General features: G+C 41.0%; 1 protein-coding gene across 8 annotated transcripts in view; it reads right to left on the reverse strand.

The window, feature by feature from the left end:
• elavl4 (ELAV like neuron-specific RNA binding protein 4) overlaps positions 1 to 15,526 on the reverse strand; it is a gene marked incomplete at both ends in the record, with an annotated part of 73,651 nt that overhangs the window by 13,037 nt on the left and 45,088 nt on the right. For all 8 annotated transcript variants that reach the window (XM_080032658.1, XM_080032657.1, XM_080032656.1 and 5 more), the window contains 2 exons: positions 6,318 to 6,471; positions 10,932 to 11,035. In XM_080032658.1, coding sequence (XP_079888784.1) covers positions 6,318 to 6,471; positions 10,932 to 11,035 — 258 coding nt within the window. The remainder of the gene's footprint in view (positions 1 to 6,317; positions 6,472 to 10,931; positions 11,036 to 15,526) is intronic.

Genomic DNA, 15,526 nt, shown 5'->3' on the forward strand with positions numbered 1-15,526 from the left:
TAAATGAGGGAAGGGCTTGTTCTGTTGTTAACCACTCTTGACTTTTGAGTTGATCATTTGAGATTTCAACGTTGAGAGTTCACTAATTACAAGAATGTGCGGGTACAGAATAAAATGGAATAACAAACCTAAACTAATCCTCACATTCAAATTGACACCAAATATACAAATGTGACAATAGAGAAAATGCCAGTGATGCAACGTTTTTAGACAGTATAAAATATTTCTTTCAATTGATTAAATCAATACTGTCATCTAAAGGTTGTAGGATTTAACAAAAACCGACATGTACTGCTGCATAATTTGTCACAAATGTCTATGCACATGAAACCAGTCAGTAATAATGACCTGGGGACACTTTTTTGACTTGCTTTAATCTGTTCTTGTCTGTCTTGCTCGGTTTCTTTCTTTCATCTAAAAATACAATATTATAAGATACACAGCTGTTGCTTGTGCTATATTAGTTTGACTATAAAAGTGTTGGTTAAGTTTTACAGAGTTGAGTCCCTAAGCAAGGGCTTTCCGAAAACTTAGAAATGTTTTTAGTTTTTTTGTTTGACATTTTCTCTGAAAGCTCCAATAAACATTATATAACTTGGCAATATACAATACCAAAGTGTATGAAAATCTTTCAAACATGCCTCATTGAGGCAGAATTGTAAGTTAACTTTACGCTTATTTTTTAAATTTAATTTTAGTAAAATCTTACAAATAGGTATTCAGGGTAAATTCCTTAATGTAGTTATCAATATGTATAAAAATATAAAATCATGTGTATATGTTAATGGCGCTAAATCTGAGTTTTTTGCAAGTTTAACAGGAGTTAGACAGGGTGAAAACTTATCACCACTGCTGTTTGACCTCTTCATTAACGATTTAGAGGATTATCTATTACAAAAAGGTTGTGAGCCCATTACTTTTGATGATGCTGTGTTAGACAATTTTATACAACTAATGGCACTGATGTACGCTGACGATACTATTATCTTGTCTACAACTAAGAGAGGGTTACAGAAAGCTATAAATCATATGTGTGACTTCTGTAAGAAATGGAAACTAAAAGTTAATAGCGATAAAACTAAAGTTACAGTTTTTGGATTTAGGAGAGCGGATACTAGTACACTACAGTTTGTGTGCAATGGTCAAAGTCTAGAGACTGTACATTGTTTTAGATATCTTGGTGTCATCATGAGTTACAATGGCTCATTTAAAACTGCTGTTGAGGAACTGCATAAGCAAGCATTGCGCGCAATGTTTGCTTTACTCAACAAATGCAGAAAGCTTCAGCTTGCTGTAGATGTCACTCTGGACCTTTTTGACAAATTGGTTACTCCAGTTATGTTGTATGCATGTGAAGTGTGGGGGTTTGAAAAACTACATCTGTTAGAAAAACTACATCTCAAATTTCTAAAGTACATCTTAAAAGTAAAAATGACAACCTGCAGTAATATGGTATATGGGGAACTTGGACGGTACCCACTCTGTGTTACAGTTAAAAAAAAAAGAATAATTGGATATTGGGGGAGACTGTTAGAAAGTAAAGACAGTAAACTTAGTAAAATCATGTACAATCAGCTACACAGCCTGCATAGCAGCAGTGTGTATGCATCACCCTGGGTATCACAGGTGAAACAGATACTGGATGACTGCGGGTTGTCATACATCTGGATAACACAAAAGTACAACAACATTAACTGGCTGAAAAGAACTGTTGAGCGGAGGTTAAAAGATCAATTCATTCAGAAATGGCAGAGCGAGCTTACAAGCATGACTTCCTGTGACTTATACATAGAATTTAAACAAGAGTTTAAACTAGAAAAATATCTGTTGTATGAAAATCAAAAGTCCAGACAGGCCATCTGCAATTTTAGAACCAATAACACCCGCATACCTAAAGTCACAAGAAGATACAAAGTGCTGGAAAGAAATCAAAGAATATGCAACCTTTGTGATTCTAATTATGTTGGAGATGAATACCATGTACTTTTTGAGTGTAAAAATGTGGATGTAATGTATTTTAGAAAAAAGTACCTGCCAAATTATTTTATTTTCCATCCATGACCAAATTGATTTCGCTTTTGAGGGCAAGTAGGCCAGGGGTTATTGTTAAAACAGGTGCCTTTTTGAGAAATGTTTTGCCATTGTTTAAGTGATGTTTTTGTTTTGTTTTGTTTTGTTTTTCCTTGCCGTGCACCATTGTTTTGTTTTGTAATGATTTCAGTTGAATTGTGTACTCCATGCCATGTGCTATGGCCGTGAGCCGTAATAAATAAATGAAATAAGATCATACCACTGCAGCTCAATGCCAGATAACTATTAATTCAGTATGAAAAACACACTTGTAATTAGTAACACTGGCAAATAACCAAGTTGAGTTGTATGGTGCCATGAATGCTTTCGACTCGTTACCATGGGAATCTTTCCCATTTCTACCTTTCATCCCACATGAAGGGAAGACTGCATCAGCCTTTTCACAGCCAATCCTTTCACACACTGAGCAACAATTTAGTTTCACATCAGAGGCAGCGTTGGTAGAAGCCAAGTATGTGGATCGATTCTATTTGCAGTCATTGATCAGGTAAGCATTGACCTCTGCTCACATAGAGGTCCGGGATGAAGAACTCGGAAAGGCCAACTATTGATCCAAAGCTGTCTCTGATATTATATCTGTTTCAGATTGTGACTGGCCTCATCTAGATGTCAGAGCACAAGATCATGGCCTGGCTGCCTTCCCTGAAGGTTAGAAAGAAAAGAAGGAGGAAGAGTCGGGCCGGCACAATTTGCACTGGAAAATAGACAAAATCTGCTTAACCATTCAGAAGGAATTGATAGACAAAGGATGGGATAGAGGATGGGGTAGAGGAAGAGATCGAGAAATATTCTTGTCAAGTAAATGTTATATTCGCCTATCTGAGCCTCTTATCTGGGGCAATTTGGCTGTTTTAGTGGACTTAGTTTCAGCTGCATCTGACTGAATGACACTAAGAGTTATATTTTGAAAGTTCCTTCTTGTCCTGGTGAACAGAAGAGTGACTGCAGGGTGCATCCTGTTGATGAGGGGGTCATTTAGAGAACAGACTCCATGTTCCCAATTTAGCAGAGCAAGAGCTGGGGATCATCAGCCCATCTGCCAATGGTCACTGAAGAACATCCGTTACTTCAACAACTTGATGTAGCACTGCTATTTCTATTTACTTCTGTCTGTTCATCACTCCTCCCTACAGCCTACTCCATTTCAGTGTGCAACGTTTGCTTGTATGTCTAATCATTTCCTTGTTCAGTAGGAACATCGAACCACTGAGTGAATTGGATTTAAGCCTCTGATTAGGTCACCAATTCAATAAATAAATATGAGGATACTGGGTGAGTCACCGATGACATGAGCACCACAAGATAATGTTGGACCACAACCCAGCCACACACACACACACACACACACACACACACACACACACACACACACACACACACACACACACACACACACACACACACACACAAATCTGCCTCTCCCTTTTCCTTTACCTTTGCCTCTTCTTTCTTGTTCTGTACTTACATGTTTGGCAGTCACAGGAGAGTTTTAATTTGCAACCCATTTCTCTCTTAATGGCTGTGTGTGTGTGTGTGTGTGTGTGTGCGTGTGTCTGTACAGTAACTGAGAGAAGAACAAGATGAGTCAATGATGCCAGCATACAACTCTCAGGGCCCTTCTAAAGTCCTCCATGTTTTTAATCACCAGCAACTCTAACATCTAATTGATCATTAACATTTCTCCTGCTGGTCCTTATCCCTCTGGGGAAACCTTGCAGAACGTCTCTCTCTCACATTATTATAATTTGCGTCGGGGAGTGTCTGTGTTTTTCAGATTACAAAAAAGGCACAGCAGGTAGGTGGTAGTCGCAATAGCATTTAATGTAGTTGAGTTTGCAGGCTCAAAGTGTTAAAACACTTCCTGCTCTATGTATAAAAGAGTGTAGTGACCAGTGGCAAATCCAACGTCTACAGAGAGAGACGGCGTGTCTGATAATGATGCTGTAGATCAAAAATGAGTCTTGTGTCAGTCATCAATAGCACCATGAAATGAAAGAAGTCAGGTTTGGTGTATCATTTAAATGAACAATTTCATTTTCAGCTCCTCCCTCCGAACGACAGTTATGCACGTTCATTTCTTTTCAACTAATGTCTTTCCCGGTCTTTCCTCGTATCCTTGCTGTCTTAGCGGTGTAAGCAGTTGTTGTTAAATGGGAAATAGGATATGTAGGGAACGTTGATTGTAGACATTGTTTGTTGGCTGCCGTAGTGCCAAACTGTCAGACTGCTAGGGTCGTGAACGCTCGCGCAACTGACGCAACAACGTCGGTGCCAAAGTGAATGGACAGTCCCAACAGCCAATAAGAACGGAGAATCGGAGCCTCGCTCTGATTGGTCAAAGTGTACATGAGCGGTCGCAATTTTTGGGGGCGGCACACAGAGGCAGGGGAGAGCAAAGTGATGAGTAGATATTCTCAGACCACTTCACCTACATATAGCTGAATGGCTAATATGACATTTTTGCCAAATATTACATTGAAAAAGTTACCCACCCCAGCTTTAACTGGTGTTGCTGTGATCACAGCTTGTCCAAAAACATTAGTTGCCCTTAATGTATGATTCTCCCTTGTTTTTAATATTTTTTGTTGTTGGGCAAAAAATGGAGAGAAGAGTGCGAAGAAATACACATGTTGTTAAACCTAGGTATTGTCACTTGAACATGAGATTGCTAGCTGTTACATGTACAGCAACTACACAGTAGAAATGGCACGTAACCTGTGTGTTGGCTGGAGAGTGTGAGAAGAGAGACATATGTGGATATCAAATATTTGAGTTTTAGCTATACTTTGAGCATTTCCCTTTCTTCCAGGTGATCATATTATTCCCCACAGAGTAAAATGAACTATTGCAGAAATGTATCTGGACAAGTGCTCCACTTTAAAACTGACCTTGAGCCAGTCAAGAATTACGTCTGAAATGTATGACCCTAACCTATGGTGAATGCATCAAAACCTTACAGTCCTGTGACCAGCACCATCTGCGTTGAGATTTGTTTTATTGATGGCATGAAGTCTGAGCTGTGAAGCTACAAATCACATATTTAAATGTGGAGGTGGTGGAACAGCTCTTTTTTTTCTGTGGTCTTGCTGTGTGTTGTGTGACTATGCTGTTTTGATGGGAGTCTCCTTGGTCTAAGACACATGGTGGTATGACAGGTCTGTAAGTAAAAAAAAACAGAACAACTGGAGATTGGTCCACTTCGTCTTAATGTGTGTTGATGAGGGTAGAAATGGCCCCTTCTTCTTTTTCCACCTTTCTCTTAGTGCTGCTGCATCCCTAGCTCTCCATTCCCTCCAATCTAATTTCCTCCTCTTCTCCTCCGTCTACGCCCTCGGTTACTTGCTTTTCTTTCCATTTTTTCTGCCTCCTTATGTTTTCCTCTCCTCTGCCTTCCCCTCATCTCAACCCTCTCTCCTTGTCTGCTCGATGTGTACAGACAGGCGTGCACTTCACCACCAGCAGTGATGTATTCTGCTTAGGCAAATGAGTGTGGCTTACAGCGTGCTGCTCCCTTTCTGCTTCATCAGTACACATTGCACATAACACCGGAGCAGGTTGCAGCCTGTAGGCACACACACAACCCCATGAAATGGATCTAAGAGACACACTGGAGGGGTTCTTCGGCAATACCATGGGCTGATGTGATTCATTCCTGTGTTTTTGTATGTAGTGGAATGTGTAATTGATTATGTTTATTACACAGCTTGTCCCTCTCATGTAAACGTTGTTTTTACCACGCCACCCATTACAGTAATAATAAGAATATTTCCCCAAGATATGATATTATATACAGCCACATATAATATACATACCCCTCCTCCTATAAAAAGGGTTAGGGATTTTTTCCTGTTTTTTTTTTGTTTTTTTTAAAGATATTTTTGGGCATTTTTATGCTTTATTGATAGTGCAGAGAGACAGAGGTGAAACGGGGCAGAGAGGGGAGTGACATGCAGAGAACGACCGCGGGCGGGAATCGAACCCGGGTCTGCTGCTGGGCCCGGCCCAGGAGGGGGACGCCTTACCAACTGAGCTAAAGGCGCCCCCTTTTTCCAGTTTTTAAATGAGTTAAATAACACGATCTTATCAAAATATAAAATGCACTGATACTCAATTACTGATAATATTGCAGGATCAATATATGACAGTTGTTTTGCAAAAAGGACCCTTTTTTTCTTACTTCAGAATGTGAACATGTTAAGAGAAAGGAGGCGCTGCCCCATGGATACCTGTGACCTGGTCCACCAGGATGCGGGATGTGATGATGCGTCCGTACTGAGAGAAGAGCTGCTCCAGCTCCTTCTGAGTCATGGTCTTGGGCAGGCCGCTCACATACAGGTTGGCATCACGGATAGAGGCTGAGCTGGGTCGTGCATATGACACCTGGGAGAAAAAGACACACTCTTAGGTCTTGTATAAATGAATTAAGGTCCAACTACTATTCCTCATTGACGTCCTGTGAGACAATCAACAAGATCAAAGTGGGAGATTTACACGGATTGTGTGCGTGTGTGTGTGTTTGTTGGATGGGCAGGGGAGTGGGGGTCCTTGGATCTACAGGGGGAACATTTCCGTAGTACACCTTGCCTTGGGGATTATCGTTGTCAGGAAAAGACTTAACTGCTTAGAACACTGGGGAGATAATGTTTGCTAGGGGAGGCAGAGGAAACTTTGTTCTCTTGAGTAGAAAGCACAGCTTTTCTACTTTGAGAGGACAGCACAGGTAGCCAGGAGGACAGGATTAAGTATTAAGACTTTCACAAAAAAAAGTATGTTCATTCCCCCCGTTGATTTAAAGCACTGCTGTGAGCTAAATGTGAATGGGGAAAAAAAGGTAGGAGGCATTAATATGTTGTCATTGAAGATGACTATTTTTCTATAGGATATTTAATCAACAAATTAGCAATGAGCCTAATAGTAGGCAACCAAAAGCCTTTAAGCTTTTCACTGAGTGCCATTTAGCCTTATGAAGCCCAAAGCGTGGATTTAATTATTATTTTAATATACAGTATGTGTAAAACCTTTACCATCACAGCACAGTATTGGGGGTAAATGGTTTGCTAATCATTCTTTGCCTTGAAAAACTATTTTGGATAGTGATCGCACAGAGGGAATTATAACGCTTCCTCATGTTACCTCTCAACAACACAATTTCACTCAGATCCTCACTGTCAAACTTTTCTCCTCTTCCACAATTGCACACGTAAAGACACACATATACAAAAGTCTATTTGCATGCATAGAAGTGCATTGCTTTCGAAGTCAATTTTCTTCTACCTAGAATATACTGCGTGTGAATGTCATCTTTAATGGTGCAAATGGCGAAAAACTAAATGAATGGTTATACTTTGCTGTGCAGCTCCCAGCAGTAGCTCCCTACCAGTGACCTTTCACTTGTCAAACATTTTCCTGATGTGTAGACCCAATTTCACTCACTGCAATAGTTGCATGAATCCTATTACTACTGCTGCTGACTGAATCAGCTTTCCCTGGCAGTGCTTTCATTACCTCTGACATGTGGAGACATTCGCCATCAAATAAGGTTAAAGTCAGGCAAATATGGGGTATAAATGCAGTCATATCCTTGAGCAACAGCAGGGGAATCCTGCTGAGCTCCAACGGTGAGAGAATGCTATCTGGAACAGCTGGCTAACCCCATGTCTCACTTTTCTTTCACACGTTTTATTCTGTGGCGTCTCTGCTCGGCTCCTGCATCTTCCTCTTCCTCTCTGCCTCTCTCTACTTCTCACTGTCTGGCTTTTTCCCTTTTCCTGCAATGCTGCCTCTCTGAACCGTTCTCTCTCTCCCAGATTCTGCCTCTTTTTGCTCCTCTTTTCTTCGCTGTGCAGCTTTCCCTCATTTTCGCTCCTTGTCAGCCAACTCCAGATGTCTAATCCATCAACACCTCCTCAAGCTGTGAGCGGTATTGTGTACAAGTGTGGAGTGGTGCATGTGTGAAACAGGAATATGTGTGTGTGTGTGTGTGTGTGTGTGTGTGTGTGTTTAAAGTTCAAAAAAAGTATGTGAGATTACGTGCCATGCATGCCACTGTGAGATACTCTCACCTCTGGCATGCTGCTTCCCCTCGCGCCTCAGTAGCAAAGCAGCATCGTTGACTAAATGTGAGGTGTCATGTCGGAGGAAACAGCAGCAGCGAAACCGTTTCAAACACACTACAGAGAGACACATCGCCTGAGAGCATTTGAATCTCTGGGCCAATCGTTTCCTCACAAGTGGCAGAGAGTGGGAAGGGTGTGACATCAAAAAATGCCAAACTTAATTTTAGAATTACCGTGCTGCCTTCTAATTTACGTTGTTGCCCTTAAGGGTATTTCAGTCTGTTGTGGAGAGAGAAAGTGAGGAAATAGGCTAGTGGGAGGGAAGAAATGAAGCGTGAAAGAGTGATAGCGCCAGACAGAGATGCAGAGTTGTCTTCTGTCATTATGAAGACCGCCTTTATCTCAGGAACAAATTGAGGCAACCTTTTGTGTCATAAGAGTGTGAGAGGGAAATCTGTGAAGACTGCTACACTCAATAAAGAACGGATGAATTTCACAGTACATAAATGACCTTCAACTTTTTCCAGCCCTTATATTGAAAACTCCTATACTCACTTTAGTCTCCCTGTTTGTTCACCTACTTAGTATTGTATTGCTCATGTATTAAGAGGTGTGCTTCTGTAAAGCCAAACCCTTGTAATCTTTGCTCAGTGAGATCCCTGCCTTCTTTTGAAACGGTAGCTCACAATGACTAGAACGTACATGTGCGTATTGACGACACGCAAACATTTAGACACTGATCCACCAATAATAATGTAACACCCGGGACTTTAAGAATCTATAGTAGTAATAAAGGCAAGTCAAGTGTACATCATATACTCCTTTAATTTGTATCATATGGACAGGGAAAACAGTGACATAGCATCTCTTCCTTGCAGTAAGTTTGCAGGGAACTGGCGTCAACAAGCGCCTCCCGAGCCCGAACCCACCGGCCCAGCCCGAGTTCTGTGTGCAACGGATCGGCTTCCCCGCACGCTGCCGAGTCCCGGCACTGTTTACAAACCCAGGAAGCTGCCATATTGACATGACGCTCCCCCTTTATTAGCGTCATGAACCTACTGGCTCCCGTAATACAGGGAGTAACCGCGCCCAGGCTATTCAGCCAAAATGCCCGGACTACGTGCGTCTTTTTACAATTACATCACCGAGGGTATGTTACAATAAGGTAATTTATGTACTGTGATGATATGATTAGACTGTGGAATCGTTTTATTAATATGTCAGATGACAGGATCAATAAGAACGTTTTCCTTTGGAGTAAAGTTCAGAACTCTCCATGGGCTGCAGAGATTCAAGCTGTCTTGGAAGAAGCCGATTTTCAGTATATCTATAGAAATAATTTATCATGCAGCATCAACAAAATTAGAAAAAAGTTACTTGTCGCGTCCAATGAAAAATGGTTAAATGATATAATGTTAAAACCAAAATTACGGACATATATCCAGATCAAGCATAATTATGAAACCGAATTATATGTTAAAACAAATTTACCAAGAAATCAGAGATCCTTGATTGCCCAATTAAGAATGGGAATCCTTCCCCTGGCACTTGAGGTCGGCAGATTTAAGAATATCCCAGAGGAACAGAGACTGTGTGAACTGTGTGATCTAGGAGAAGTGGAGAATGAATCTCATTTTCTTTTATACTGTCCCTTTTATGATGAACTGAGAGTACCTTTTGTAAATGAACTGTTTGCTCAAAACCCTGAAATATTTTGGAGTAATGATGATGTCAGGATGGAATGTTTGTTTACCTTTAATGTTTATAAGTTGGCCTCTTTTGTGACTAAAGCCTGGATGAAACGTCAGGATGGTTTATATCGTTAATGTTAGCATTGTTTAGCATCTATTTTTGGTTTTTGGTCTGTCTGTGTTTTATAATGGTGTCTTGTAAACCCTTGTGGGCTGGGCATGCTAATGCGTGACACAATAATAAAATATTCAAATCAAATCAAATCAAATCAATAATAAACACATCCAACTAGCACGGATCCCACGCCAATCAAACCGAACATGTACACACGCATTCAATAACATATAACACACGCGAAAAAAAATCTAAATACATTCAACATGTCACACACAAATCACGTATGACTCTCTATGTACATTTTTGTGCAGCATAAATGAAACGAGCAAGTATGCTGTGCTGAACGGACAGCAGCCAGGCAGCGCACATTGTGTAGGGAATGGAATGATTCTCACAGGGATTTCCCATATTAGATTACATTGGATTAGATTAGATTACATTAGATCAAATGACAGGAAGTGAGAATCAAGGGATTACCACAGAGCAACAGATTACTACCCGGTTTAAAAGCAACGGCATATCTGCAGGCACGGTGCAGAGGGGTTGATAGTAAAGGATAAGAGAGGGGACAACAAGATCCGGTGGAAGATAGATATACACAGTATATATAATCTCTCCTTTTACATTTGGACATTTAAAAATGAATTAGCATATCAGCCATAGTCATAAACTTTGTGTCCTTTTGATTTAGATATTTTTTTAATTAAATTTTTGAAGTGTATGTATGTAATTGGCATTTTGCCCTCCAGCTCATATACAACCATCCTCACTTTCTAATATTAATTTGAAATGGAAAAAAGCTGCCTGAGATTTTAGTATGACCGCTACAAATTTATTTAAACAATTGGGATTTTATTAATTATCATCCAGCTGTTTTGAAGTGATGCCTTTTTAAAATATTTACCTGTTAATGAAATGGAAACAATTACGTTGTGTTATAATTAGACTTGTCTAGCTGTCCGAGGTGTCAGTTACCTTGATTGTTTTGGTCTGAAGTCTGAGTCCATTTAACGTGTTGATGGCTTTCTCTGCGTCCTTTGGATCAATGTAGTTGACAAAGCCGTAGCCCAGACTCTGTCCTGAAATGCCAGAAAGAGGGAAAGAAAAAGATTTAAAATGTTATCTCGATACAATAAGTTTCTGTAATTTGATTCAATCTATACTCATCATCAATATTACAGATTTCAAATGCAGTCATCATCAGGAAATAAGGTTTAACACTTTATATAGGTTTAAATTTGCAATGGTGGAAACGTATTACACACAAACTATGGTTTTGAAATTGTTGATAGTACAATGGAAATGGCTAAAGTTACATTTCGACAACTCAGTAATATGATTTGTTGACCAGTGTTTGATCCGTAGTACATTTAACCCCTCTCAAACTGAAAATGATACCAAGCCTTTGCTCCTATCCATAGATACCCCCTCCTGGGTATCATCATAATACATATTTTCCTGGAAAATCCTTTATATCAACTCTCATCAATACTGACAAGATCACAGGGACTCCTGCCCGGGGCAACCAGAGTCCTGGTGTGACTTTTCTCAACATTGCGTCGTGTGAAGCCTGTTCTGTGGCCACTACCCTGCTGATGTGTACTATACAATATGTAAGGAATGAGATGGCCTTTCACCAGGTATTGTGTTACCTTTTGGGGGACTGTTTCGCTACTCTGCTCAATTAATACTCAAAATTATCATTTATGAGAAAATGCTAATCGTATTAAATAGGGAATGCGTCTTGACTCTGATCCTTATTGGTTGATTGTTACATTTTTGATGTCACAGCTTCAGGGAATTTTCTTCAACTGATGCATTTATTCTAAGCTGCTCAAGATAGAGGTGTCAACGAATGAATGCCTAGAAGATATCAGAAATTAATCTCAAATTCTCCCTGAAATGCCCCGGCAAATAAAGTATCAGTAAGTACAAACAACATGTTTATTGCTGTCTTTGTAGCTGTGGGAAAAAGAGAGAAAATACCACCCCCATTTCCCTCTCAACTCAAAGTGTCTTAGAAAGCAGACTCCCTTTGAGTGTGAAGCAGGCCTGACATCTCCCAGTGTTTCCCCGACAGATCAAGCCTTTCAACAGGCGTAGGACTTTCAGAGGATGCCTCCAGCCATCAGGGCCTTCAGTCAGCTAGTATTCCACAAACAGCCCCCAACCACTAACGCCACACACTAGCACAAAGAACCTCAGTCAGTTTAAGAGGAGCGGCGTGCACATATTAACTCTAATGGGAACAGACAGTGGTTAGTCAGAGACAAAGTGAATCACAAAATATGGAGCACGGCTGTTTCACAAAATAAATACATTTGGGCTATGGATATCACAGCGCGGAACAGCTCAGCAGAGAGCGGTGGAAAGGGCCAGGAGGGACTTGTCGTCCTAACATCAAACAGCTGATGATTTTCACTTCTTCTCTCCTCTCCTCCCTCTTCTCCTTTGGATTAACTGTGGATTATCAGACGCTCCCTATTGTTAATTAAAAACCTGCCATCCTGAAGAGACTTCTGCTATTTATAATGAACCCTCCTGTCTTCCTTCTCCTCCTCTCTGACTCTCAGCTGACATCAGGTTTGTCAGTTCAAATATAAAATATAGTATTGCTATAAATCAATCAATCTTTGTCTTCTCTGTATTGTAATTCTAAGATGAAATAAGTATTAATTAAAATGTAAAGTATACACACAGACGAGTCCACAAATAAAGAGGAGAAAAGAGAGCGCTTGGCAACTCATACTTTGACATAAAAACACATAAATGTAGCTTTCCAATAAACCAAAAAAGGGCCACAAAAACGTATTCTAAATGACCCAGTATTGAATAGTATGCAGACAAAAAAAGTATTTCCCCTGAATAAATATGTTTACTGCAAAATGTCAACCTGTTCATATGGGCATGTTTTCAATTTACACTGTTTAAATTCCAGATGGGTGAAACAGCTGACAGCCTGCTGCATGTAGCGCTCCTTTCCGGTGTTCGCCATCTCTCCCACCCTCGCCTCCCACTTTCCCATCACCTTCCTCACCCCTCTCCCTCATCTTCAACATGAAATGTGAGGTTCGACAAGCGCAGCTACCAGAAGGTTAGCTGGAAATGAAGTGTGCTGGGGAAGAGCACTCATGCAGGGCAATCGAGATGGGCTGGTTGGTGCTTAACGGTACCAAGACTCTTAGCACTCATGGAGTAGTCCAGACAGCCAAATGAGGCCAAACTGGCAGCCATGGATGCTGCTGCTGTGTGGCGGGGGGCAGCCTCAGTGTAGGTTGAGGGTCTTTATGGGTGGGTGGGTGGGTGTGTGTGTGTGTGTGTGTGTGTGTGTGTGTGTGTGGCTATGCGTATTTGGGTATGCACACATGTGAGCCAGTAATGGAATAAACCCTTGCAACCATTGTAATAATGTATTTACTTTGATTACAGGCCTGATGAATGTGGTATTCAGCAGTTGTGTACATGTTAATAAGGCTGTATCTATGTAAGTTTGTGTGTATGCACTTCAGTTGAATTTGTATGTTGTATGCATGGGGAGCTTGAGCTGTTACTGGCATATCTGCCCGCCCTCACTCTCTTTTTGACTCTCTCCTTGGCAAAACTTGGGGCCTCCAGGGCTGGAAGGAAGAGGGTGTGAGCGAGGCTCGCTGTCTGGCATTGGTCCCCAGGTGAGCATGGGGAGGAGGGGAGATGGAGGGAGACATCTGCCTGCAGCATCAGGAAAACCTCCGGGAGGGGATTCTACCCACTATATCCAGCCTGCTACAGAGCAGTTAACAGCAGGGAGTCATCGCCAGACTGCCTGGACGCCAACGCACCACACATATATACACATGCACAAACGCACACACACATGCACACAAGTAAACATATAATCACTCAATCACAGAGGCACACACAAACAAAAACACGCACAGTAAAGTATTTCCCGCAGCAGGACATTGAGGAGTGGCTGGCAGCTAACCAGTGGATGCATCTCTGTGTGTGTGTGTGTGTGTGTGTGTGTGTGTGTGTGTGTGTGTGTGTGTGTGTGTGTGTGTGTGTGTGTGTGTGTGTGTGTGTGTGTGTGTGTGTGTGTGTGTGTGTGTGTGTGTGTGTGTGTGTGTGTGTGTGTGTGTGTGTGTGTGTGTGTGTGTGTGTGTGTGTGTGTGTGTGTGTGTGTGTGTGTGTGTGTGTGTGTGTTTGTGTGTGTGTGTGTGTGTGTGTGTGTGACACTATAGTTTCTAAACTATTTAGTGAATAAGCACAATCATCACTGTAAGAGGCCTTCTGTATGTAAGCTACAGCATGCATGCAGAGGCAGCAGGCAGCCTGGTTGGCTTCAGCCTGTCACAACACCTGCTCTGTCCACCTCTATACTCCCCAGCAGGATGAGCCCTGCATGCTGCCTGTATTTGGATCACACCGCCACAGTGCCCTGCTCTGTTACAGCTCAACACACCACGATTAAGCACAGTTTAGATGCAGTTAAAAATGTCTCAGCATCATTTAACCTAGCATGCTGTCCTATTGGAAAGCAGTAGGGATAAGGCCCAGTCTGCTCAACAATACATTAGTCAACATACATATATTATAGTTAAGTTAAGATGAAATTAATATTGATATTGCTAAAGCTGTAAATTATAGCCCCACCTTTGAATGTCTTAAAAATTAAGGCTTATAAAACACTCATAAAAAAATTAACATAGGGTTATGGAAATGCTGTAGCCTGGCACCACTCTCCTACGTACTTCCGCTCAATTTTCATTTCCCTACAGTAGTCAGTCTGGGCCTGCGGTATATTAGTGGGTTTTCTCCGCCAGCTTTTTGGCAGTCCAATCAGCAAACGGAGGGAGTGGCACTGGCGCATGATCCAGAATGGCACTGGGCAGATCCAATAGTTTTCAACTTTAACAGACACCCGTCTTCAAGTGAGTTAACGTTTGTCAATTGAGCGATTCCAGACCTTATTTACAAATGAAATGCAGTATGATGGTCTGGTAGGACCAGGCTAGAAATGCTGTTGGACAGAAAAGAAAAGTGTAGGAGACATGGCCTAATAATATGTGTACCTCCTATAGTTGTGTCACGCGAATCAACCCTTTGAAGAGTCTGGTATTTAAGAGTTACAGAAAAATAACTTGAGAAAGTACTGCATTATAGAGAAGCTATTAAAAATGCATGATAAATGGCCTCTAATGGGGTTGTAGCTAACAGAAAAATCTGTGCTTGTGCTGATCAATTAGCTTAATGGATACATTAACTTATATATTTTAATTGTCAATTAAAACCAAGAACCCAAATGATGCATTGCTTTTGATAATGGCCTTTTAATGAGGTTAGATATTCATTTGCTTTGATTCGTCAGCTGCTTACAGTGCCAGTTGTGAACATTCTACAACAGTTACTTGTAACAACTCAACGCTCAGTGGAAATGAAAACTGTCTTCTTAATAAATAGTATGTAGATTTAATGATAGCAGGGGTCTTGCAATAAAGAATGTTCCCAAGTGGAATTTGTATGACGTAGGCAAGGCAAGGCAAGTTTATTTATATAGCACAATTCAGACACAAGGCCACTCAAAGTACTTT

Source organism: Ammodytes marinus, assembly GCF_949987685.1.
Source record: "Ammodytes marinus genome assembly, chromosome: 8".
NCBI classification, from domain to species: Eukaryota; Metazoa; Chordata; class Actinopteri; order Uranoscopiformes; family Ammodytidae; genus Ammodytes; species Ammodytes marinus.